The sequence below is a fragment of the Dermacentor albipictus genome, chromosome 3 (genome assembly GCF_038994185.2).
Source record: "Dermacentor albipictus isolate Rhodes 1998 colony chromosome 3, USDA_Dalb.pri_finalv2, whole genome shotgun sequence".
NCBI lineage: Eukaryota > Metazoa > Arthropoda > Arachnida > Ixodida > Ixodidae > Dermacentor > Dermacentor albipictus.
In genome coordinates, this window is record NC_091823.1 from 124,442,469 (window position 1) to 124,469,522 (window position 27,054).

The 27,054-nt window shown below is 48.0% G+C and overlaps 1 protein-coding gene across 2 annotated transcripts in view; it reads left to right on the top strand.

Annotated features, from left to right (window-relative positions):
• Positions 1-677: 677 nt before the first annotated feature.
• Positions 678-27,054, top strand: part of LOC135909446 (Na(+)/citrate cotransporter-like) — a 60,381-nt gene continuing 34,004 nt past the window's right edge. Inside the window, exons 1-8 of one of the 2 annotated variants that reach the window (XM_065441405.2) lie at positions 678-799; positions 2,247-2,455; positions 9,587-9,966; positions 14,116-14,540; positions 15,213-15,362; positions 20,120-20,235; positions 22,622-22,764; positions 26,205-26,352. In XM_065441405.2, the coding sequence (XP_065297477.2) occupies positions 758-799; positions 2,247-2,455; positions 9,587-9,966; positions 14,116-14,540; positions 15,213-15,362; positions 20,120-20,235; positions 22,622-22,764; positions 26,205-26,352 (1,613 nt within the window). In that variant the 5' untranslated portion in view covers positions 678-757. The remainder of the gene's footprint in view (positions 800-2,246; positions 2,456-9,586; positions 9,967-14,115; positions 14,541-15,212; positions 15,363-20,119; positions 20,236-22,621; positions 22,765-26,204; positions 26,353-27,054) is intronic. The other variant, XM_065441406.2, reaches the window with a different exon arrangement.

Consider the following 27,054-nt stretch of genomic DNA (forward strand, 5'->3'; position numbering starts at 1 on the left):
TAGTTTGGCCACTTTCCTACGGAGGACCCCATTATGTTTTTGTTTCTTTCACCTCCGAAGGAGACTCGCATGTGCTTCCCACATGTGTAACAGTCTAGAGTCCACAGTGAAACCCTCCTCCGCTATCGGAACCTTCCTGCTCTTGCTTCCGCTATCGGAACCGTCCTGCTTGGTCGCCTCAACCCAGGCGCCCAAGTCCTCAATTTCCCCATTCACTGTGTCTTTCATGACTTTCCGAAATCAGCCCCAATCAGATGCTCTAGTTCCTTTCAACCATTCTTTGTGCTTAGCAGCACTGAATACCGTGGAAAGGATATAGTGATATCTGCCCAGTGGCTGTCCAGTGTTTACCCACTTTGAATCCCTAATACCTTTAACAAATGTGAGGCTAGCGGTAAGTGCAAATATAACTGGGAAAGATGAAGAAGTGGCATAAATGTCACTGATAGGGGATTAGGTCTATTACGCTGCCGGGAATAGGACAACCGAGACATTTAGCACTCCCTTCATTCGTTATTTGCCTCTGCAAGGAAAAAAAAAGACAGTCCATGGGACATCCCATCACTTCCTACAGCGTCCGTCATGCTTACGCCCCAAAAAAGTTGAAGAGCGTTGGAAACGCCGCTCTTGCGGATCATAAATATGCACCGCGCGCCACCGTGCTTGCCGCCGTAGAGGAGAAAGAAGAAGCAGCAGCAGTGCGCGTGTTCTTCGAGCAAGGCCGAAGAGAAGGCGACATCCCAGACCTGCGTTCCTCATGGAAGGCCAACGTCAGCGGTCGCCATCGGAGTCACGCGCGGTAGGTGTTGAGTTCAGAAGCGGCATGTCCCCGCGTGGCGACGAGATTCATCGCTGCGGTTCTGCACAGGCACATACACTGCATTTCGCACGGCTGTTAAGTTTGGTCGCGTCACTAGCAAGGTAAAGCAACATGACTGAAGACAATAGTGTGCGCAACGCAGAATCGCCTCTCGGTACGGAATCGTAGAACCGCGTTTACGTCGAGGACGAGACACTGATCTCGAAACTCAGCTACAGCAATAAGAAAAGTTCACAGGGTACCTTGCGTTATCCCTATAAGCCGACTTGAAGGGCAAAGCCCGAGTGCCGACGCATTATCGACGGACGCCGGACGTACACATCCCTCTTAATTCGCTTAGTCTACTTCGCTTAGTTAACCCTCTTAATTCGCTTAGACATTCCCGTTATTTCGCTTAGTGTACTTTGCTTAGTCATCCCTCTTTATTCCAAAAGCCGAGAGTTCGACGCCTACCCAAGGTCGTGAGTTCGAGTGCCTTAATTACCTCTAGCTTAACTGTATTTTAATTAACTTCGCCGTCATTAGCTCCAAAGGTCGTGGGTTTGAGTAGCTTAATTAACTGTATAATAATTACCCGTGCAGTAATTAGCTCCGCCTTAATTACAAACAAAGGTGATGGGTACGACTCCGACCGAAGGTTGTGGGTTCTACTTGCACCAATGGTCATGGATTCGGCTCCTACCAAATATCGTGGGCTCGGGTGCTTTAATTAACTTCGTCTTCATTAACACCAAAGGTCATGGGTTCGACTTGCACTAAAGGTTGAGGGTACAAAGACTTTTTGTACCTTTCGCGTCGTGGACGTGTTTTTCCTCAACATCGACTGACCGATGAGACATATGAGGCTTTCGCCCTAATAAAAAGAACGGACTAATCTTCCCGGAAAATAAAAGACGAGCTCACGAAACCGTGAAATCAATGAAATACGTCCTTACTTTGCATTCTCCGGCGTTACATAGTCTAATTTATGGTCGCCGCAGGAATTCCTCTACTAGCGATATGCAATGCCCCAGTTCAGCATGAGCTGGCTCCATCCTGCAAATTTCAGAAATTTTGTCTCATAACATAATCCCGTAGACACTTTTCGACCGTTGCGCTTCCCTTCACAGCTCTTATGTTGCTCTAATAGCCCACCGGTTGTATGCGCCTGTTTGGCAGCCTTACATAACACTACGTTAACGCAGCATAAATGTGAAGAAAAAGGTGGTAGCCATTTAGCTGGCCGAATGAGTCAGAGTTAGAGAATTCATCAAACATGGCAATGAGCCGGTACCGGCGGCTCTACGCACTTGAAGGTATCAGTAGCTGCGAAGTGTAACAGTGATCTTCAGAAATTTATTTCTCTTTAGGTTAAGGCTCAATGAAACGTACCCTAACACATTTCAAAGTTATTTACGCGCCTGCTCCTTCTCGTTCTTGCCTACAGAAGCCCAAGAGGTCTTCAGTGCCAAATCCTCGTCACCATCGTAGTCTCTCGAGTAAGCAGACCGCGAGTACGGGCTCGGTGCGCGAGTCTGTTGCCAGTGCACCCGCATCAAGAGACGATGCGAAAAGCACTTCACCGACCTTGCCAGTTGGGCAAGCCTCGCAGGGCCGCAGGGACGACGCACCTAGGACAGGTGCACTAGCCGCAGAGTACGTACCGAGTAAGATGAGGCACAAACAAGGGGACAAGAACATTGCGTTTTGCACCTACGCTCCTTATCGCGCGTGATATTCTTGTTCACGCCTAAACGATACAACGTATGCACGGGCTTCGCGCGTGCTTTAATATAGTGGTTCCAAAGTGATGGACAGCATTTCTGGCTACGTGCATATTGGCACGCGTCATGGCTTACCTCACCGTCTAAGAAATGTTAAGCGTTACCGCCCGGCGCAAAGCGTCGCCTGCGTGTGTCGAAACATTCTCGACTATTGTCGTCGCTTTCATCAGTGCTCTATGTTGTCGCTGAATATTTTAATCAGATTGCTTGCGCGACTCGGATAGTGTTGTGTATTCTGGAAGTGATTACAATGCAATCTTCGCTGAGTAATATATAAGTAGCTCATGTGCTTGACCTGTAGATAAGGTTTCGACGATCAACGAATCTGCTCACCACTGTCGTTGTGCCATAGTATAGCTTGCTTCCGTGGGTACAGGTTCGCACAACAGAGAGTTAGTTTTGTGACTCAACGTTGTATCACGGTCAAGTCTTTCACCGTCACGACAACGTGACAATATAAGCATTTCCATATTTAGCGCTGTGGCTATTTCTTGGCTTGCGTATAGCTTCCGTTAAGAAAATGGTGCAGCCTAGGGTACCTGCGAAAAGTTGAATTCATCATTTCCTGTGGCTGAATGCTAATTAGAACCAGCTTTTGCTTAATCTTGTACATGGAGGACATCGTACAAGCGATTAGGTGCCCGCTGCTTCTGAGATAAACTGGAGTTGTGCCACTGTTAAGCCACTCGTTAAGGACAGCCGCTGTGGTTTGACTGAGCGACAGCCGATAACTGATTTCCTCCTATCACACGGCGCCCCAAACGCTGAACGTGGGCCATGCGTTCGAGACTCGGAGTGCTCTACTAAGAACTTTCCCAAGGCTCTTAGTAGGCCCCTCCGGGGCCTTAGCCATTTTGACTTCATCATAATAAACGGTCCAAACGCTATAGCTTAAAAGACGCGTATCTATTGGCACAGCGTTTTCACTTTACAGTAAGTTCACAGAGCGGACATGCAATAATACAACGGCAACACTTTTCTTAACCAAGCGCACGGGACATGTTCGCACTCGTTACGCGTTTATTTTGTACGTATACAGGGTGTCCCAACTATCATGCACCAAGATTTAGAAATATGCAAATGCCACGTAGCTGGGCAGAACCAAGGTAATTTTGTTTGCCGTCGCTTGGGACTACTCTGATTTCTTGTTTTGCATTCCGCCTAATTGACTAATTGACTTCTCAAATATTATAGTTATATGAAAATGGTAAACATGAAAATTCTAGAGCAACATGATAAACTTCCGATACAGTTTTCTGTTGCTCAATACGTGCTACATAAAAATCTTTTTCCAATCGTGAAATAAGGCTCTGAATATGCGCGAAATTTCCGTGCGACTGAGCACTCGAGGCACTTTCAGTTCTTTGCGGTTCTCTTCAAACAGGCGGTGTTAACCGCTTGTCGATGTGAGCAATGCGCCGCTAGTGTGATTTCCTTCGTATATTCGATAAGCATTCAACAATTCTCGTGTGAGTGAGTAACCACTCTATCTCAGAATTATAATATTTGAAAGCAGGGACTAAGGCTCACAAATGCTCGGTAAATGGTCGTCGCCAAGCAAACGTGTCCACGATTCTTAAAGGTCCCCTTTCTTTTCTCCATACGAGGCATGCGTTTCTTTATCAGAGTTCACAACGTTGCTCTCATTTTGGTATCAAATACGCCGCTTATGATTTGACACTATGATGACCCACTTAGGGGGCAAGGGTTCATGTACTCAATGGTTCGGTTGGTTCTCTTATGCGGCGCCTCCGAGAACCCAATGGAGGACAAAGCCGTTGGTTTGAACACACACACAAAGACTTTTAATCAAACTAAAAAGAGCAAATAGAAGGAAATAGAAAGCATGCATAAAATAAACACTCAAGCGGACATTGCGGTAAGGAACACACATAGGGCTTGCATGAGGTTAACGAGGGCGCGAGTCCGGGCTTGCCACGAGGGCGGGGACGCGTCACAGTCTCGACGCGGCAACGCGGTGAGAAGCTGGCAGAAGGAGTGGCGCCGGTCTCACCAAAGGTCGCGGCGTAAGCTGACCGACCGGGCGCCGGGAGCGCGCCAGCTCTGGCTAGGCGAGGTAACGCTGACGGCTGGGTGGCAGGAGCAGACGGCGTCGGCGTTCTGGCCGGGCAGCTGGCGTAGAACTCGGGCCCGTAGCCCGACCGTTCTCGTCCTGCCCACTGGCGCAGAAGCTCACCGGTCTTGAGGAGCTGACGGCACGCTCAGGTAGACGGGTGACGCACAGGAACAGGTTGGCAGGAGGCCCCGGTCGGGTGAAGTCCTGGTTGGCTCGGGTCCGGAACCCGACGGCCCGTCTTCAACGCCCGCTGCTGTGGTTGACCTCCTCCTGCCGTCGCTTCCTGGGACTCTCCTGGCGTCTCCCCGGAGTCTCCCTGCGTGTCCTCTCCGTCTCCCTTGCGCACCAGCCTTTTTCTTCTCGTCTGCCCGATTTGGCATTCTCGGATTGGCTGCCTGATGCCCCGTGGTCTCTTCTGATTGGTTGCTTTTCTTTTTGTTTGTCAATTTGTCATCACAAATTGGCGTCGGCGACAGGACAAAGCCGTTCGCTTGGATCTTTTTTCTCTAGCGGCTAGGAACTATGGCTAACACACGAGACTTGTTAGCGCTAGCCGAGCGCATGGGGCTGGAAGGTGCGGAGTTGAGGGCATGGCTGAACGAGCAGGAAGCGCGTGCGCGAGAAGAGCGGGCAGCGGAGCGCGAGGCTAAAAAGCAGGAGCTTGTATTAGAGGAGAAAAATTTGCAGTTACGACTTAAAGTCGGGGAAGCTGAGGGCAATCGTGGCGAGACGAGCCAACGGCAGCTAGAATTGGAGGAGCGAACGCTTCAGTTGCGCCTCCAAATGGCGGCAACGGACGCTGCAAGGACAGCTGACCGAGGGCCAGGAGGGAGTGCACCATTGAGCGTAAATCCTCACAGTTTGATGCCGGGATTCAACGAAAACCGGGACGACTTGGATGCCTATTTAAAAAGGTTTGAAAGCGTCGCCACCGGACAAGAATGGCCTAGAGACAAATGGGCCACGGCTCTAAGTTTATGCCTGAGCGGAGAAGCTCTGAAAGTCTTTGGACGTCTGTCTCCAGAAGACTCCCTCGACTGCGATAAAGCCAAGTTGGCGTTGCTCCAGCGTTTTCGGTTTACGGCGGAAGGCTATCGGGAGAAGTTCCGACAGAGCAAACCCCAAGATGGCGAAACTGGAAAGCAGTACGCAACTAGGCTACTGAGTTTCTTTGATCGGTGGGTGGAAATGTCCAAAACCGAAAAGGAGTATTTGGCACTTCGCAACCTAGTGGTGACGGAACAATTTCTGAACAACTGTCATCATCGATTAGGACTCTTCCTGCGCGAGAAGAGCTACCGCCAGCTAGATGACATGGCCGAAGCTGCCGATAATTTCCTAGAGGCTCAGAGACAGCCCAATTTGTTAGTGTTCCGGTAGAAATCGGAAGGCAGTAACCCTACGGAGAAAACCGGAAGCCCATCTGAGAGAGTTCCAATGCGATGCTTCGTATGTGGAAAACTGGGTCACGGGGCATCAGACTGCCGATCTAAGCTGAGGCAGCCGTACTGCGGGTATTGCCGTAAGCTCGGGCATGATGTCAAAGCCTGCACCAAGAAAAATGATCCACCAAGGACGTCTTGCCTGTTGTCGCCGGAAGAGCACCTGGAAGATTCAAACGCAGTAGTCGTTGAACAAGACATAGCTAACACGGTGAAGACCCCCACAAGGACTGTAGCACGCAAGATGCCAGTGCTAAAGGGCTTCGTCTTCGGACAGACCGCGTCAGTCTTGCGAGATACGGGAAGCAACACGCTGGTCGTGCGTCGTTCCCTCGTACCAGACAAGGCTCTGACAGGTACCACCGCTAAGCTTGTCCTGGCGGATGGCAGCCGCATTGAAATTCCCGAGGCCAAGGTTGAAATTAATTCACCTTATTTTTCTGGTACAGCGATTGTAAAGCGTATGGCAGCTCCGCTATACGATGTTATTATCGGAAATGTGCCAGGCTCACGAGAACTTCATGATCCAGATAAAACCTGGACAAAAAGACTGAAGAAGCCCATCGAAGATGGTATAGCAAGTGGGAAAAGAACCAAGGGAGAAAACCATTCCCCAGATGCTTTGCTGGTCAGCATCAAGAGCCGAGACAAACAGCCGAAAACATCCACGATCAATATCAGCGCCTTGAAAATAACCTGGAAGGATCTTACCACGGCCCAGAACGAAGATAAGACCTTAGAATCTTGTAGGAACAAAGTGGGTCAAGTGTTCCAAGGCAAAGGATTAGCATCCTACTCATTCGAAGCAGTAAGGGGAGTGCTGTATCGTCGTTGCCAGCTACACTCGGGCAAAGCGACCCAACAAGTGGTAGTACCCCAAACATTGCGTGGTCAAGTGCTCACTTTGGCGCACGAAAGCCTGATCGCAGGACACCAAGGAATCAAGAGAACGATAGATCGTGTTCTAGAATCCTTCTACTGGCCAGGAGTCCACGAAGCAGTGAGAAGATACGTACGCTCTTGAGACACTTGCCAGCGAACGTATCCTAAGAGCAAGATACGCCAGCTGAAAGTTGGTGACCGTGCCCTTATCCTGCTTCCAACGACGGCCAACAAACTGCTCATGCACTGGAAGGGGCCTTTCTTGGTCACAGGAAAGTAAAGCAACTTTGATTACTGGCTGGACTTGTGACATACCACAAAACTGTTCCATATTAACATGCTGAAGCGCTATGAAGAGCGTGAACCGGAAAGTTCCCCACAGTCAGCATCATTCATCGTGGTGGAGGAGGGCGAGACAGACACCCCTATACCTTCCTTCACAACAAATGAGTGCCCGGGTACAGAAACAATTAACCTTGGTGATGACCTTCAAGAAGGTCAACGTGCGGAACTTCGCAGGGCGGACTACATGGGTAGAATACAGGGGGAACTACAACCCTACGCCTCTAGACGTTATTGTTACCATAGCAAGGTTATGTCGTCGCAATGCCATGCTGTTAGAGTTTGATGCTAGTTTCTTTGCTTTTTTTTACTTGGTGCGCTTTCTTTGACTTAGTGTTTTCCTTTAACGGTTTCATCTGCGTGCTCAGTGAACTGTGCGTTGGAACCATACAGCGCAATCTCGAGGACAGATTATGACTGTAGTGTTGTGCGCAATCTCGTGGACAGATCATGACTGTAGTGTTGTGCGCAATCTCGTGGACAGACCATGACTGTACTGTTGTGAACTATGTCGCGCACTGAGCGGCAGTTTTTCTTCACAAAAACTTAAAAAAGGGGTCGTGTGATGTGTGGTGCGCGACATGGTGCGGTGAGCGGTACGGTCAGGAGCAGACGACACTGAGTGCACGCGCGTCGAGGTGGAAGAAGGAAAACGATGCCGAAGAGCGTCCGGCACGAGAACGCGCGGCGCATGAAAGACAACAAAAAGAAAAGCAACCAATCAGAAGAGACCACGGGGCATCAGGCAGCCAATCCGAGAATGCCAAATCGGCCAGACGAGAAGAAAAAGCGGGGTGCGCAAGGGAGACGGAGAGCACACGCGAGAGGACACGCAGGGAGACGCCGGGGAGACGCCAGGAGAGTCCCAGGAAGCGATGGCAGGAGGAGGTCAACCACCGGAGCGGGCGTTGAAGACGGGCCGTCGGGTTCCGGACCCTCACCAGGACTTCATCAGACCGGGGCCTCCTGCCAACCTGTTCCTGTGCGTCGCCCATCTACCTGAGCGTGCTGTCAGCTCCTCAAGGCCGGTGAGCTTCTGCGCCAGTGGGCAGGACGAGAACAGTCGGGCTATGGGCCAGAGTTCTACGCCAGCTGCCCGGCCAGAACGCCGCCCCGTCTCTCGTGCCGCCTGCTGCCCGAGGCCGGCGTCCGAGCTTCTGCGCCCGTGGGCGAGACAGGAACAGTCGGGCTACGGGCCCGTGTTCTACGCCAGCTGCCCGGCCAGAACGCCGACGCCGTCTGCTCCTGCCACCCAGCCGCCAGCGTTACCTCGCCTAGCCAGAGCTGGCGCGCTCCCGGCGCCCGGTCGGTCAGCCTACGCCGCGACCTTTGTTGAGACCGGCGCCACTCCTTCTGCCAGCTTCTCACCGCGTTGCCGCGTCGAGACTGTGACGCCTCCCCGCCCTCGTGGCAAGCCCGGACTCGCGCCCTCGTTAACCTCATGCAAGCCCTAGGTGTGTTTCTTGCCGCAATGTCTGCTTGAGTGTGTATTTTAGGCATGCTTTCTGTTTCCTGCTATTTACTTTATGACTCCTATTTTGTTTGATTAAAAGTCTTTGTGTGTGCGTCCAAACCAACGGCTTTGTCCTCAATTGGGTTCTCGGAGGCTCCGCCTAAGAGAACCAACCGAACCATTGAGTACACGAACCCTTGCCCCCTAAGTGGGTCATCACAGACACCCTTGCTAGAAGGCAAGCTGCGTGGCAAAGTAAACGCGCAATATATATGCTCGCCAAACTTGGGCCGCTTCAACTGTGTTCTGGCTTTTTCAAGGTTAACCTAATACAACGACAAAAGAGACCACATTGCTGATTAAATTACTTTAAGCGTAACACTAAAAAAATTTCAATGCACCTCAGAAAAAAGAAAAATGTGTTTAATTTACGTTGTATAGAATTATCAGGGATCCTTGCACTTGAGAATTCATATATAAAACCTTTGCGGGGGTATTGTATGTTCGTGGGCATGGAGCATTTGAAATTTCCCTGTAGGATATGTGATTCAGTTAAGGTGTGCGGTGAAGTTCTTAAACGTGTTTTTTTTTTCATTGACTTACCCTAAAAACAGAGCAGTGTAATGCGCAGAAGGTGAATGGCAGGACTTTCTAGCAACGAACAGAAAAATCTATGTCATAAGAAAACCGGCGAAAGATACAGGTTGTAAAAGGAGATATATGTTTAACAGTACAGAGAGTAGGACATAAACAGACAACTGGAGTAAAAAACCACATAGCTTATAAATTACATTAACGCTCTTTCAGACGTGGATGGGAGAGACCGTCCCCCACAGCTGCTGAGAAGTCGGAGTCGCCTGCGCAGCAGGACTGTGACTGCCCCTCCGCCGTCGAAGCCGCGACCGCGCAGGGCCCTGAAAACTCGATGAGCGAGCGGACCGCGTTCGTCTCGCCATCCGCCAGGCACCGACCATCGTGCGCACTCGCGCTGCTGCAGGGCGCAGATTCCGACGCGCTCTTAGGCCGAGCTGACGAAGGGGCCGTCATGCACCGCGTCTCCGCGTCTTCTACGCCGCGACCGAGTCGCTTGGAGTCTCCCCAGATTGTCAACAGGGAGGAGTCGGCGTGGCAGAATCCCGAGAAAGCCAGAGCCCCCAGTGGTGTGAGGGCGAGCGCTGGCATTCAAGGTACACAAACGCTTTGTTCGTGGCCTAGCTCCGAGATCGCACCGGCTACCTTACGCCGATGCACTCTCGGAGGCTATGGTTTTCGTCGAGCCGTTCGTGAAGGTGCATTCAGTGGGTGCCACCAGTCGCGTGCGTGCTTGCCTCCATTAGGGGCCTTTAGTTAATCCGAAATGCATGGTGTCAAGGCGTTCTTGCAGTTGATCGCTTTGCAGTTTAATCCCGGGTGCCTTGACTTCCATCGCCGCAAGGTCAGATTCGGGATTTCCCAGCCGTGGTCAGTGTAAGTGTAGCCGGAATCTGGTGGGACGCATTACGAAAAAGTCAGCTTTTAAATACATTACAAAGGGAAAATACTACCACAGAAATAGAGCTCACAAACAAGTTTCCATTCGTATGGTCTTTTTATGCATCTTCGCTTTGTCCTTATCCTTAGCCCTGTTGCCGTTTGGATAAGACTAACAGACTAGCCGATGCTTTCAGGTTAAATTCGTTGAGTATATAATGATGGGCTAGCTGGTAAGCATGTATTGTTGTAAAGGCAGCGCACTATATCCGCAAGCATGTACAACACAGCATTATTTAAAAAAAACATTTACAGCTTGCGTTTCATTTGATGTGTCATTATGTAGTTACGCTTACAATCAACCTTTTCTGTCAAAAAACAAGGGCACGGGTTGACTTCTCTATATTCAGGAACTCAGGAAAAGTTTCTGTCAAAAACACGGGCCCGCTTCTTTCCTGCAAAACGGTATAGCCTGCTTGCCACCCACACACATTTTAGGCGCAACAGTGTTTCAGCAACGAATCCGCCGTATTCACGCACGGCATGCATATGAAAACCCCGGATGAGCACTTGCAAAGGCGAACAACGCAAATGAATGAATGAAAGAATGAATGAATGAATGAATGAATGAATGAATGAATGAATGAATGAATGAATGAATGAACCGAATTTTCATCTCAAAACAGGTGAGGGGCATCGCGAGAAAGCGGTCAGCAGAGCTTGATGGGCTCCCGAGTTTTACGTGTCTCGGAAGAAAACGGCAGCAATAACACGGCAACAACACTGTATAGATCCCATCCATAAGTAAATCGGCTCATTGCAAAAAGAGCTACCACAAAACTCTTGCGGAGTGGTGTTACCTTGTTTAATGTGAATCCTGCTCATTATGAGGCGGGCCGTGCCTGCAGTAACACTCCATTCTGCCGAAATAACTTCACCATACCGTGAGAGCGAGGTCACGGAAGCCCGGCGCCGCCGAGATGAACCGGTAGCCAGACCACGTTACACGCGCTAACACCGCGACCACTCGCAAACATGTATGTATAGGTAATGCCACAATAATAGAAAGAACTCGGACCTTCCACGCCAGGCAGTCTTCTGTGGCCACGCTGAGAAGCGATCATGCCATAGCAGCACGTCCGCAAGCCAGACAAAGAAGGAGGGGGCGGGGATCAGACCAGATATTTCGCCAGCGCATGCGTACATCTTAGAAAGGAGGAAATTTTCAGCAAAACAAAAATTATGTGCTGGTCCCGGAAGAGGCGTCAAGAGTGTGTAAAATAATTGCCGAGGACATTGCGTATTATTTTCTTTGGCTTTAAGACCGCATCTAAACTGTATAGAAAGCACGTCTCCTTCAATTTCGTTATTGCGCGTCAGTGTACAAGAGTTTAGCACTTGCAAAGCGCACCAGGTACTGCAGACATGCGTAGCGACCGACTTTGTTGCGAAATTTGGTTAATTACCCACTTCATTACAGGGTACACATGGTCTCATTTGTGTTACTTTGATACAGATTTTAATAGACATGCTAATGTAGTCGTCCTGGTATTGAGTGGAGCAAAATAAGGTCATTGAAGCGCATAATTAACGAGAAATATTCTGTAGCCTAATGTGTAAAGAGTTTAGAATCAAGAGACACTGTGATGGGTATACATAGCTACTTGCATATCGCAAGGAACATTTATTTCCGTGCGCATGTATTCGTAAATCCCTCACTTTTTTACGAATTGCTTATTTCAGAAGCTAATGTGGTAAGCATAAATGCTAACCACAGACTTTTTTGTGTTTTTCTTTGCCATGGCGTGATTCCTGCAAAGTGTTGCATAACAGGTGATGGAATTCGTCCCTTAACAGCGAACGGTAGACATGAAGCTCAGTTGAATACAACACCGAAACGCAAACTACGGAAAATTTTCCGTGAGACTAGGTTTCGCCACTACGCAAGCGCTTGCACTTTGGCCTTACTCTGTTGATTGTCCCTGACGGCGTCCTTATCTTCCTTTGCGTCTTATGTAGCACCTCGTGTTCAGCAGCTTGCGCTCACTTAACCGGTCATGCTGCTTTCCGATCCACCTACGGATCGCAACACATCCCCATAGTTTAGCCATGGCAAGTCTTTGGTTTTACGCACACCCGTGATGAAACCGTACTGAACTGAAACCGGAACCGCGAACTAGACTCGACTTTCTGGAACGCAGCATGGAGAGTTTTCATTACATCGGTGACATCTGTGCACTGGGGGTTCCAGACGTGGTTTCTTTGAGGAGTTGGGAGAACGAAGTGTTAGGACACTAGATGAAGCTCTAGGAACTAATTATATTTCCTGTGGTTCATTTTACCCGAATACAAAAAAGCTACGAGAAATCGACAAAATACAGCAGTAAGCGCTGAGCAGTGGCCAGCCGTAAGTTCCCCTATCCGCTTCACATCATACAGGGTGTTCAAAAATTAAGCTTTATGGTTTTCTTAAAATTAGGCATGGGAGGCACGCGAAGACCACATGTGCAAATAAGCGATGTGACCTGGAGGACACAAAGTGAGAGGATAATTATCGCTGTCTGCAGCCCAATCAACTAAAATTGAATAATTAACATTTTGTTGGCTGCACTAAGTGGGTATGTTTGTATTGAAAAGTTATAGACAGTCGCACAGAATCAGTTGGAAGAATTCTTCAAGCGTGTCTGTACCCCGAGATATCCGATGCAATATTTTAGTTGTCGTTCACATGATTACGCGTGCAAGAGAGTGAGGATCACCGCAAAGCTCTCCCTGATGTGACGTGGCTGTTGCGTGCGGCGCTTAGTCTGACAACGGGGTGCTGTCATATCTTGATTTCGCCAGCCGAGAGGTGAAGGGGAAGAGCTATCATCTTTGCCTATGCCTCCACCCTGTAGTCAGCCTAAACGCCGCACGCAAGAGCCGTGTCACATCAGGGAGGAGCTTTGCGCCGACCCTCACTCCCTTGCATGCTTAATCATGCGAACGACAATTAAAATTTGGAGTCGGATATCTCGGAGCGCAGATACGCTAGAAGAATTCTTCAATCTGATACTCTCGAGAAACACGACTGTCTCTAACTTTTCAATACAAACATACCCAGTGACTGCAGTCAACAAAAAAGTTAATTATTCAATTTTAGTCAATTGGGCTGCTCACAGCAATAATTATTGTGTCACTTTGTGTCCCCCATGCCACTTCACTTATCTGCACAGGTGGTCTTACGTGCCTGCCAGTGCCTAACTTTAAGAAAACCACAAATCTTCATTTTTAAGACTCGGCATAACAAAAGCATGAAGAAACTCGCGGATTATACTCATGCTCCGCTAGAAGGCACGATGGCCTGCAGTACTTGCTGGCAAGACGGCATGCAAACTCATACTTAAAAGACCTGTTTGCCATAATCTCCTACACGTTACCTACTGCCGCCGGCGAGAACAAGCTTGACGACAAGGCAATCAAACAAGACTTGCTTAATGATTGCAAACGCATTTCCCCTGTAACGAAAAAAAAAACTTGGTAGCTACAATATCGGCAGCGTTTGCCACGACTGTCGCAGTGACTCACGCAGCCTACATTACACTGGCATGTAAGTGACCATCGTCGCACATTCTAAATGAATTCGTGGCTGTCGAGGCTGTCGCCTCGACAGCCACCAATATACCCTAATAGCCTGTATATATACCCTACCCGTAGGAACATAACCTAATACCCTACCCTAATACCCTATATACCCTAATACCTAATACCCTATATACCCCCTTTACCCTAATACCCTATATACCCTACCCGTACGAACACACCCTAATGTCATGTTACCGTCAGGACCGCAGCGTGATAGCGTCGTGCGGCGATGCCATTTGCAGGTTTCGAGTCGCCACGCGCGCTCTTGTCCCCGATCGGAACCGCGGCGGCGGCCCTTGCTGCAGCTGCGTCGTACGCACCCTTTGTCGGCGTCGACTACGATCTCGTTACCGGGCCGCGCGCCGACGGAGGCGAGGCTGCGATGGGCCCAGAGGCCGCTTCCGCTGCTGACGCTGGCGCGACGGACTTGCAGCTACCGGACACCGGCGCTGGAACTGGCCGGCCATATCGGCCCCGCGGCCTCTGGGACGGTGTGGCGCTCAAGCCGCTCTTCGACCTGCTGGTGCAGCTGGACTGCTTCTGGCTCGCGCAGGATTTGTTTTCCGGCGACACGCAGCGCGTGCAGAGCAGCATTCGCGTGCTGGCCACCATGGCGCTGCTTCTGTTAGTGCTCTGGCTGGCCGCTGTCCCAAACTCGGCCGAAAAGGTGCGTCCTCGATCCGACGTCTCGTGGGGCACGCTCGCAGTGCACCGAACCACCCTAAAAAGAAAATACTCTGGCGTTAGAGTGCACGCTTGCAAACACCGCCGGGTCAGGTTTTCTCTCGTTGTTCGCTTTACTGTGGATCGAGGTGAGACAGTATACTTCCAATCCCAACTTGACACACGTAACATGTCGCGAATCTCGAATCGCAGTTATGGATTATGCAAATCAATTGGAAGTTCTTGAACCGTCTAATTACGTTTATTTACACTCATTCAAATATGTGCATCGACGTTTGCGGCACTTGCGCCAATATAGATCCCATGATTCTATAGATGTGTTCTTGTATGTTCGTTGTATCTTTTTGTTTTTGTAATATGATGTATGGAGCATCGTGGTGTTTTTTTACGGTTTCATTCTTGCTTTAGCTTCGTTTTCTCACCGGGAGGGCATAGGCTTATGTTTCAGCTCGTGAACTCGTATTGTGAACTTGTGGCTTATTAGCGCCGACCTCTGACCTACTCCCTGAAACTCACTGCTGGGTTCTTTTTTATCGCTTCGGCGTTGTTCTTTTCAGGGCTTTGTTCCTCTGCTCCTAAATACACCTATATTTAAAAAAGAAAATACACGGCTCCATGCTTTTCTCCGTTGAGTCCACGCCTTGCCACTTCGCAGTCGTGGCGCGCCAGCAGCGTGGGCCTGCTGCTCATGGCGTCGCTGACGATGGATCTGGTGGCGGCACCCATGGCTTCGTTGCTGCCTTTCCTGTGCATGCCACTTCTGGAGCTGGCCGATGCGCGAGCCGCCGCACTGCCGTACTCCACGGTACAACGCTCTATAACTTTTTCAATGGACGATTTTTCTCTAAATTTATGCTCCCGATATTTAGAAAAGAATTTTCACTAATTGTGCAACGAAACAAAATGCAAATGCTTTTTCATTGACTTTTCAGCTAAATTCTTTCAGTGGCATCTTGCCAAAGTGACCAAGATTTTTATAAAGCTATCGACCCTGGATATAGTACAAATGTGAATTTCAAATGCGTTTTAACGCTATCGTGGGTAGGGCGAAGATGCGCTTGTGATGTTCAGGCAAGCAATGAGTTGGCAGGACGGGTGCGCGTCTGTTGGTGCTAATATGACCGCATGATTTTCGTCGCAGTCCGAGGGTCTGACGTAGGCAGCATACAATTTCGCACAAAATTTACCAGAGGGAACTCCGGCTCTGGTTTAAATGGTAGCCGCAAGTATGGCGGCTCACCCAAACTGAAAAATGAGAAATACGTGAATTTGCCTAAATTTGGTCCAATTATGTCTTCAAATGGCCTTGCGACATCGTAAGTTGTCAATTTTAGACGATATATTACGTTATGATCTCAACAATTCAATGCTTAGGCATGCACATGCACGGATTCGTATGGCGCTCCTTGTTTAGAAAATATTGATTGGAAATATAAAGCAAGAAACGCAATACAAAACATCTAATTAAGGCCACAGTGAGGTCTTACGTCACTAGCGAAAAGATGAGACAAATATATGTGCTAACCATCGTTTCCGTGGCATCTGAGCGATGGCAGTGTCAGTGGCAGTGGTGGTAACCTTATGAGATTACCACTTGGTCAGCAGCACTTGTAGGTAGCTGAAAATACAGCAGCGCTTTCTCGCGAGTGAGCGATGCACATTTGGAACAGAAAAAGAAAGACGAATCACACATTTCTTAGCTGCGTGGAAACGTTATATTCTATCTACAACCGAGAACAACGCTGCACAGCATAACAGGAAGAAAACGCCGACCAAGATGGGGTTGTCTAAATATTCTTAAACGTTTCGGTTTCTCACACGGAAGCCTTGCTTACTGAGCTTAGAGGCATAAAGCCTGCAGCTTAAATACGCGTCAATAATGACTTCAGGCATCCTGAGTATGATGGCGGGAGATTGCCATGGTTTCGATTAACCATGTGTGTGGTTTGCATAGTCAGATTCCAGATACAATCGCTTCGTCCAGTTTTTTTTCTTGGGTGATGATGGAAGCTTGGCTCCAGTTGTAATCGTGTTGATTGGCTTCTGCGTGTTCGGCGAGTGCATTGGAAGTGACTTTTTCTTTTTCACATCGTTCATGTGCTCCTTTAGGTGCCCCTAAAATTGCCAGTTTCCCCAATGTAGACATAATTGCAGTTATATACAACGCCAAGCCGCCATTGGAATTTGAACATGGCAACGTTTAACGTTAGAACGTTATCCAGTGAGGCGAGTCTAGCACTGTTATTGGAGGAATTAGAGCGTAGTAAATGGGATATAATAGGGCTCGGTGAGGTTAGGCGGATAAAAGAAGCATATACAGTGCTAAAAAGCGGGCGCGTCCTATGCTACCGGGGCTTAGCGGAGAGACGAGAACTAGGAGTCGGATACCTGATTAATAAGAATATAGCTGGTAACATACAGGAATTCTATAGCATTAACGAGAGGGTGGCAGGTCTTGTTGTGAAACTTAATAAGAGGTACAAAATGAAGGTTGTACAGGTCCACGCCCCTACATCCAGTCATGATGACCAGGAAGTCGAAAGCTTCTATGAATACGTGGAGTCGGCGATGGGTAGAGTGAAAACAAAATACACTATACTGATGGGCGACTTTAATGCCAAGGTAGCAGGCTGGAGACAAGGCAGTGGGGGAATATAGCATAGGCACTAGGAATAGCAGGGGAGAGTTATTAGTAGAGTTTGCGGAACAGGATAATATGCGGATAATTAATACCTTCTTCCGCAAGCGGGATAGCCGAAAGTGGACGTGGAGGAGCCCGAACGGCGAGACTAGAAATGAGATAGACTTCATACTCTGCGCTAACCCTGGTATCATACAAGATATGGACGTGCTCAGTAAGGTGCACTGCAGTGACCACAGGATGGTAAAGACTCGAATTAGCCTACACTTGAGGAGGGAACAGAAGAAACTGGCACATAAGAAGCCGATCAATTAGTTAGCGGTAAGAGGAAAAATAGGGGAATTTCGGATCAAGCTACAGAACAGATATTCGGCTTTAACTCAGGAATAGAACCCTATTGTTGAAGCAATGAACGACAATCTTATGGCCATCATTGAGGAGTGTGCAATAGAAGTGGGTGGTAACTCCGTTAGACAGGATACCAGTAAGCTATCGCAGGAGACGAAAGATCTGATCAAGAAACGCCAATGTATGAAAGCCTCTAACCCTACAGCTAGAATATAGGTGGCACAACTTTCTGAGTTAATCAACAAGCGTAAGACAGCTGATATAAGGAACTACAATATGGATAGAATTTAACATGCTCTCAGAAACGGAGAAAACCTAAAATCAGTGAAGAAGAAACTAGGAATAGGCAAGAATCAGATGTATGCGTTAAGAGATAAAGCCGGCAATATTGTTACTTATATGGGTGAGATAGTTTAAGTGGCTGAGGAGTTCTATAGAGATTTATACAGTACCAGTAGCACCAATGACGATAATGTGAGAGAGAACACTCTAGAGGAATTTGAAATCCCACAAGTAACGCCGGAAGAAGTAAAGAACGCCTTGGGACCTATGCAAATGGGGAAGGCAGCTGGGCAGGATCAGGTAACAGCAGATTTGTTGAAGGATGGTGGGAACATTGTCCTAGAAAGACTGGCCACCCTATATACACATTGCCTCATAACCTCGAGCGTGCCGGAATCTTGGATGAACACTAACATAATCCTAATCTATAAGAAGACAATCCATAATCCATAAGAAGCCAAAGACTTGAAAATGTATAGACCGATCAGCTTACTGTCCGTTGCCTACAAAGTGTTTACTAAGGTAATCGCAAATAGAATCAGGAACACCTTAGACTTCTGTCAACCAAAGGACCAGACAGGATTCCGTAAAGGCTACTAAACAATAGACCATATTCACACTATCAATCAGGTGATAGAGAAATGTGCGGAATATAACCAACCATTATCTATAGCTTTCACTGATTACGAAAAAGCGTTTGATTCAGTCGAAACCTAAGCAGTCATGGATGCATTACGGAAACAGGGTGTAGATGAGCCATATGTAAAAACACTGAAAGCTATCTATAGCAGCTCCACAGCCACCGTAGTCCTTCATAAAGAAAGCAACAAAATCCCAATAAAGAAAGACGTCAGACAGGGAGATACAATCTCTCCAATGCTATTCACAGCGTGTTTACAGGAGGTATTCAGAGACTTGGAGTGGGAAGAATTGGGGATAAAAGTTGATGGAGAATACCTTGGCAACTTGAGATTCGCTGATGATATTGCCTTGCTTAGTGACTCAGGAGACCTATTGCAATGCATGCTCACTGACCTGGACAGGCAAAGCAGAAGGGTGGGTTTGAAAATTAATCTGCAGAAAACTAAAGTAATGTTTAACAGTCTCGGAAGAGAACAGCAGTTTACGATAGGTAGCGAGGCACTGAAAGTGGTAAGGGAATACTTCTACTTAGGGCAGGGAGTGACCGCGGATTCGGATCATTAGACTAAAATAACCAGAAGAATAAGAATGGGCTGGGGTGCATTTGGCAGGCATTCTGAAATCATGAACAGCATGTTGCCACTGTCCCTCAAGAGAAAAATTTATAACAGCTGTGTCTTACAAGTACTCACGTATGGGGCAGAAACTTGGAGGCTGATGAAAAGAGTTCTGCTTTAATTGAGGACGACGTCACAAGCTATGGGATGAAGAATGGTGGGTGTAACGTTAAGGGATAAGAAAAGAACAGATTGGGTGAAGGAATAAACGCGAGTTAATGACATCTTAGTTAAAATCAAGAAAAGGAAATGGGCATGGGCAGGACCTGTAATGAGGAGGGAAGATAACCGATGGTCATTAAGGGTTACGGACTGGATTCCAAGGGAAGGGATGCGTAGCAGGGGACGGCAGTAGGTTAGGTTGGCGGATGATATTAAGAAGTTTGCAGGGACAACATGGCCACGATTAGAACATGGCCGGGGTAGTTGGAGAAGTATGGGAGAGGCCTTTGCCCGGCAGTTTACGTAACCAGGCTAATGATGATGATGATACAACGCCCGGTTTTGTTCTTTTGTTAGTTTGTCCTTGACGTTCACAAGCTCAGGATGTAACTTGCGCAGGGAACATGGGAGACTTGCACGTCATACTCACGCTAGACACGCGCTCCAAAGATTCAACGATGACGGGAACATACGGAGTGGCTGCGCTAACTTGGCCGGAGGCATCACGTCGTTCATTATGTTGTGAGGTTGTTTTTTCCGAAGAAGCAATAAAGCTTTCTGGTTGGCTGCACGCATCGAGCTCGTGTCAAATGCAAGCCAAATCGGAAGCCAAGTCGTCTGGCTTACTACAATTTGTTTGGACTCTCTGTATTGAGAATGCCACGGACCGCTTGTGGCGCACAGGGTTTGCAGAAGTGAAATCAAGATACCAGCCTGTGTGCGTGTCCTTCCTGTTAACTTCGAAAGATAAGCGCTGTCTGTCCCATTCTACCACTACGTCTAGAAAGGGTAGCCTGCGTAATGCTCAGAACTTTATGGCTTCCCAACCAGATTGGATTTTGTTAAACTATTGATTTCAACGCTGCGCAGGTTCGCCAGATGAGTTTCCTGTGCGCCATGTTGCTCGTGCTGACCATGGAAGAATGCGGCCTCCCGACACGCCTGGCGCTGCTCATACTCAGTCACACTGGACACAAGATCAACAGGTGCGTGCGGTGCAGACCTTTTTTTTGCTAGTCCATAAACCCCACGGAAGCCGCATACTCTCACGAGCATGCTCGTGAAGTGCGTTACATCTACAAGCTATACGCATTCTGTGCTCTCTGTGTAGATCACTCGCTTGGGACAGTTGTGTGAAATTGTTTAAATGGGAAATAAGTGTGACACAGCTGGCAGGAGAGATATTTAGTGTCAACCGTTATGATTTGTCAAATGTTAACCGGCAGCGTAGGTTGTCAGCCAAGCGCAGCCACAGTGATACCGTAATGCGAATCCTGCCTCAGGTATTCCTAGATGTCTGCAGAAGTCTGAGGTCCTAAAGCAGACCATCTGGAAGCTCGGTACTTGTGTGGAGATAACGCTACTGTTGGTCACTCATGTTGTTGAAGTAGAAGTGATCCTCGAGCTGAAGAAACCAGATGGCAGAGCTGCTTCTGCAAAACTTTGGTAGGCCATGCATCCGCGGAATGTGTGAGTACAGAATATCGGAAGGCTTGCTTGCTGTTGCTTACGGTGAAATGGTGAATGCCGATAGCATCAGGGTTGTCTTGTTCACTGAAGCAATCGCGAAAGTTGTGCTTGTGGCGTCGCCGTGACTGTAAAAGGGAAATTTGCACTTAGTGGAGCCGGGGGAGAGGTGCCTTTCAGAGGGTGAGGAGGCTCACAGACTGAGTTGAGGTTTGATGCTGGGGCCAGTACGTGCTGACAATCGGCAAGGATGGACGCAGGCGATGTGGGTCGAGAAGATTCAATTGGCGAGAGCGGCTGCAAGTGAGCGCTTGAGGTGACGTACTGAGCAAGGATGGCTGCCCGCAATTGCGCGTAGACGTCGGGGCTAGGGGATGACAGCCGGAGCCTGGAACCTTGTTGAGAAGGAAATGGCTTTCTAGTTTGATAAACCCGACGTCCGGCATGTCGATGTAGAATTCCCGGACACCCTACAATCGCGGGACATTTGCCGCCCCGCGTGAGGCCACGTCACTCATCGCGTAGAGTCGTTGCGCTGACGTTGGCATCGCGGGGTTACGTCGTCCGGATCACCAGTTTGTGGGAAGCGGCACGACGAGGTATTCCGCCGTAGCCGTAGTTTCTTTAAGCCGGCCAGTCATTTTGTCAGCTGATCTCGTTAGTAGCCGACACTGCGGCCGCTCAGATTGAGCGTGCTAGCGTGTTCTATTCTCGTGCCACCTGCACGAGAATAGAACTTTGCCTTCCTTGGAAGCGATAGTCGCGCCGCTACAGTAGATTTTGTAATAAACTGTACTTTACCTTCTTTTCGTCAATAAAAAATTGCGGCAGAGGCTTTCTGATTCACCCTTGTAATCGCCGTTAGCACAAGACCCTTCGTTATTTTCTTAATTCCTGCATGGTGACATTTTGTTGGGGCAGCCCATCTAACAGGATCTGGGAGTTACATAAACGGAGGCGTATTTTTGTAACAGCCTAATGTAACAATGTCAGTGACGAGAATACGTATTTTAACCAATACCATAATAGCTCCAGGTTCAATAAGGTGCGTGACTCAAGTTTTTTGATACGAAACAATTATTTATGCTGCTATACTACCATGGTTGCTGCGCACAACAAATCACAAACTAAATTAAATTCGAAGGCCCTGCGTGTGAGAAACCATGACATGGTCAGAAGGCGCAATCTAGTAAGGACTGCGCAATAACTTTGATCATGAAGAGTGCGTTAACGTTCACGTAAATCAAAGTAGGCTAGCATTTTTGCATGTAGTACCCATCAGAATGTTGCCGCTGCTGACTGAGTCGAAACTGTGACCTGGACTTCAACATAGCCATGCCATATCCACGGGGGTACCGCGGCGAGGGAAGATCGCCATCGCTCGCCGCGCGAGCGTTCCGTGCACAGAGCAGTTTAAGGCTGACCTATTTTTGGAACCGTTACTTATTGCGTACAATGCAGCTCGTCAATTGTTCTAATTACGTGGTTCGGGACTGGCAATGTCGCAGGCGGCAAAGGCAAACCCAATCTGAAGGTGCTACCCACAGCTGCATTCGGAAGAACGCCACCGCCACCTTCTAGTCCTCCACTTGAGAAGTTCGATTGGACGCACACTCTGTTGAGCCAACACAAAAACTTTGGTTTAAATACTGGAAAACATTGACTGTACGCCCTCCTTATTCCTTAAGTGCTCCCGTTCATCCTATCACGTACCATATTTCTTTGTCAAATCGTTGCTATCGCGAAGCGATTCCTTCACAGAATCTCCCCGGAAGAAATGCCTCCATAGTTTAACGCTGATTTCGTAAATGCGATAATCTCGGCCAAATTTTCTTCATTCCCTGTTTCGACATCACTGCGCAACACTCGGCCAAGTGGACCCCTTGTATGACTTCTGCTATGCAGCATCCTGGCACTCGTAATAGCCGTGGCCGTGACAATGACGTGCCTGCTGGATGCCTTCTGCGTCACCGTACTCATGATGTCTACCGTAGAGTGCATCGTGGACGAGATCTACATTCACGTTGTTGAAGCCAACGTGCCCTCCGGTAAGTGTGTTACTTGCTAGGCCAAACTGCGATGATTGACGATAAATGCCAGACGTTTCCTGAGTTGTGTTCAGAGCAGAGAGTTTCATAGAATTGCCAGACGGAACTGTATCCCTAATGTCTACGGCACCCCCAAATAGGGCGGCCCAGCCAGCATGGGGATGATGGGCAGCGCATGAATTTGCTTAAACTTCGTCCTTCTGGCTTTAGATGGCTAAAGTGACTTTGCAAAGTGATCATTTTTAAGAATGTACTGCGTTACAAATATATAAATAAACATTAATATTGTCCGACAACTGGATCCGAAGACAGGACCTCTAGCACAGAAGCCCGATATTGAAGTCATTATGCTCCGGACATATGAACCAGTGGAACCACTGCAATTAGTGGCAATTATGCATGATTGCAGAGTCCATTACATTCTGCATAAAAAAATGTTTAAACCTCTTTGAAACTTAGGCCTGGATAAAGCGTAATAAACAAATCCCCAACAACGTCTGAAGCCCTAGGTACGAAGATAATACAAATTAACATACTACCGACCATTGCCGGGGTGGCTGGACGATCACAGCACCACAGTTCCCTCAAGTAGTTGCAGGAAACGCCATGGTAAAGAGTGTTGAAGACTACAGATTCTTTTCATTTCAGCGTTGATAACCCTCTAATGGACAAAGTCACCAGCTCGCGGCCCAAAACACTCCACTTCTGGCTAAATATGGCTAAGTGATTACGAAGATGACTTGCTCAACATTTTGTTTTTAATTCTTCCTGGAAGTTTTTTGTTAATTGTGTAAATATAGACTAATATTGCCTTGTTCGTGGCGAGCGAGCTGTCCAAATATGAAATGGAAAGAACAACCCTGATTTTCTGAGGGGATATCACATCTGATGATCGTGTTTAGTCTGGAACCACTATTTTAAGCATTCAGAAGGCTCACTACAAAGCTCTTGAGTATGTATTTACAAGTAGCGACCAATGAAGCCGCATATGTTTTTATAGAAATAAAATGGGGGTGAGATATTAATTTTAGTCATAGGTTAATTCGTTAAGAAATTTTTGGAAGGCTACTTAGTGGCTATTAACGACGCTAATGAAATCGCTAAGGCAGCAGAAAGGCAGAGTGTCGGTTGTGGAGGTCGTCGTATAGGAAACCTCAGCCACGTTTAATAAGGAGCGCAGAGACGCGCTGAACGCCAACGGCTGCGTCCAGCCTAGACAATGATCGAGCATGCGCCAGCGATGGCCGTTCACCTGGCTGTTTTCGTCGGAGGCGCGGCTGATGGCGGGGTCCGCTGCACCGGTAACGTGGCTCAAAACGCGCTAAATTAGCGCCTTTCTCGATAAGCAGCCAACACCAGCATGGGAGGAATGGCATCGATAAGTTCATTGCACCGGAACACTGTAAAGCATTGATGCTGCCGTGTAGTTTTTATGAACTTCATACAAAACTGTGGTGGTTGGTGTGAAAACTTACTTTTAAAAATATTATACTGGCCTCCGTACCTATTAGATTTATTTTTTGCAAGAATAGCGTGAAATTTAATACATGGATGCCAAAAGAAACCTAATGCAACAGTACTTCAGTCGTTCACTCTCTCCTTGTGTGACAATCTGAAACGGACACCAAATGGAAACACTATTCAATTTACACTAGTAACATGTACTTTCCAAACGGTATTCTCGTTAATTTAGTGGCACTAAACTTTGTTAGGAAGTGATAAAATTAATTCGCAGAGTTCCTTTATTTGAATTTCTTTACGGAAACTAAGCGCTGATAGATCAGTGTGATGTCATGCATTCCAAATTGTTTTATTCGTCTGTGAGACGTAGTGGCTGCGTAAAAGTTCCTGAAACTTGTTGAGATCAGTTTTTGAATATTTTACAGTGCAATGGTAGGCCAACTTTATCGATAAGGAATTAAGTCGACCCCGGCAGACACAGTCAAAATCAATGAGGACGCCGCGACCTAGTGCGGGAACATCGAGGAAGTATCATCACCGCTTTTTTGTTTTTGCGTCCTGTCTTACTTATTAATCCTGTCCTCACTGTAGAGGTGACTTCTTTGGTATAGTAGAACTTTAATTTGAAAATACAATTAATATAATTGTTCTCTGTGGCGAGGTTTTAGTCCTTTCGCTGTTTTTATTACATGAATTACGTTTGTGTCGAGCACTAACGTGACAAACGCTGCGTTAGGCTTCCTATCGACCAACGATGGTAACAAACTCAACATATTGGGTCGCTAAAAACATTTCACAACTTCACACACACACGCACACACCCGCACGCACACACACACACAAACACACACGCACACACATGCGCGCACGCACACACACGCACGCACACACACACACACGCACACGCGCGCGCACACACACACGCGCGCACACACACACACGCGCGCACGCGCACACACACACACACGCACACGCGCGCGCACACACACACGCGCACACACGCACACGCGCGCGCACGCACACGCGCGCGCACACACACACGCGCGCACACACACACACACACACACTCACACACACACACACACACACACACACACACACACACACACACACACACACACACACACACACACACACATGCGCGCGCTTGAGCGCTGGCGCAGACACACAACAACTGGGACTAAATAACAAGCAAGTACGACTCTGCAAGTACAATTTTTTTTTCAAATCTTGGTGCCTCTCCTGTACAAATTTCATACGTACTTCTTGCACAATTGTGCGTTAGCTTTTATCCTTACTTATTTATTTTGATTGTACGTGAATCGTATACAACTTCTGTCAGGAAAGTAGCAAACCCTAGTAAACACAGCACTGCGTTCGATTCATTCTTTCCTTCGCAAATTTCATCTTCACATTGTTAGCTTAATTAATGCAAGTAATGGTTTGTGACCTAAGTCGTGCTTCCTATGATTCAAGTCTCTGCATGCATATTTCTTCAACGCTATAGAGTGCGCGGAGGCGAAATAAATAAATAAACGGGCCCATGCAGCAATCGTAAAGTCTGACTGCTGGCGCGCGCATACATAAAAAAGGAAATAAAATTACTGGACTATATCAGTAAAAATAGAAAGGAAAAGAGAAACTATATAAATAAAAAGGGAGATCACGCGATATAACTAAATAACAAAAACAATAAATAAAGGAAATATTCTGAAATCAGGAGTGACCATAGAAGAAGAACGCAAGGTAGAAACAAAAGAAAACGGAGGAGAAAGGCAGTTAAACGATGGAAACAACGCAAATAGGCAGTTCGATGCAAAGACGAAACACTAATCCTGTCACACTAGTTCGCCCAAAGCCTACAAAGAAAAGATGGTAGATGCAGCGGTAGCGGTATTTGTTGGGGATGCATGGTATCGCTCCTCACGTTTGAGGCGCCTCATTTACGTGCCGACATGCGGGTATATGTCCACAAACAGGGATGGCCGACCCAGGCCAACGCCCTTGCCGTGGAGGCGGGGCAAGCCCCAATGCGGCTCAGCAGCGGCAGTCAATGGAGTCGAGCGAGCACCTGTCGTACTTCGCCTACCGACGCTACATCTTCAGCGAGTGTACCACTTACATCCGGTGAGCAGTCACTGTATGGCGCTCAACGAGTATCGAGTGCGCTTTGCCATGAACATTGTCAAGCGCCTACAGGCGACGTACTCTGCGAAACCAATATGAGAGATTACCGTCAAATCCGAAGTTAGAATTATGGGGTTTTGCGCCCTGAAAGATCACACGCCCTTCAATGGACGTCGTAGTAAATTGGGGGGAGGGGTTATTTTGTTCAATTGCATGCATGGGTACTTCAGGCGCATTTCTGCCGTTGCCGTCACCGTGAGGTTCTGTATAAAGTCCAAGGACGATAAAATCGTCGCCGCGTGCCGTATGCTTCATGTGCGAGTGAAAGCGTGAGAGGGTGAGCCGGCGAACGCAACTCAATCTCGCGTGCGCGAGCGAGAGAGGCAGGGCGGAAGCGCGCCCTCTTCTGTCGAGGGAGGGGGGCGCTCTTTAGCGTGGCTGTTGCGGGCGCGCGGTCGAAGCTTCACTCAATAGGTTTTACGGCGAAGCTTGTGGCCTCTAGTTGGTGGGGGTGTTTCATGTCCTTGTACACGGTCCTCACTCAAAAACAAATGGCAGTTGGAAGGCTTTGTGTTAGGGTTTCCGCGTAACAGAATTACATTATCTTGCATACTCGAATTACAATCATATGCTATCGCGTACGCAGGTTCTGTGTAAGTCTTACTTTACAAATTATCTTGGGCATTTAACTTTGAAAAATTC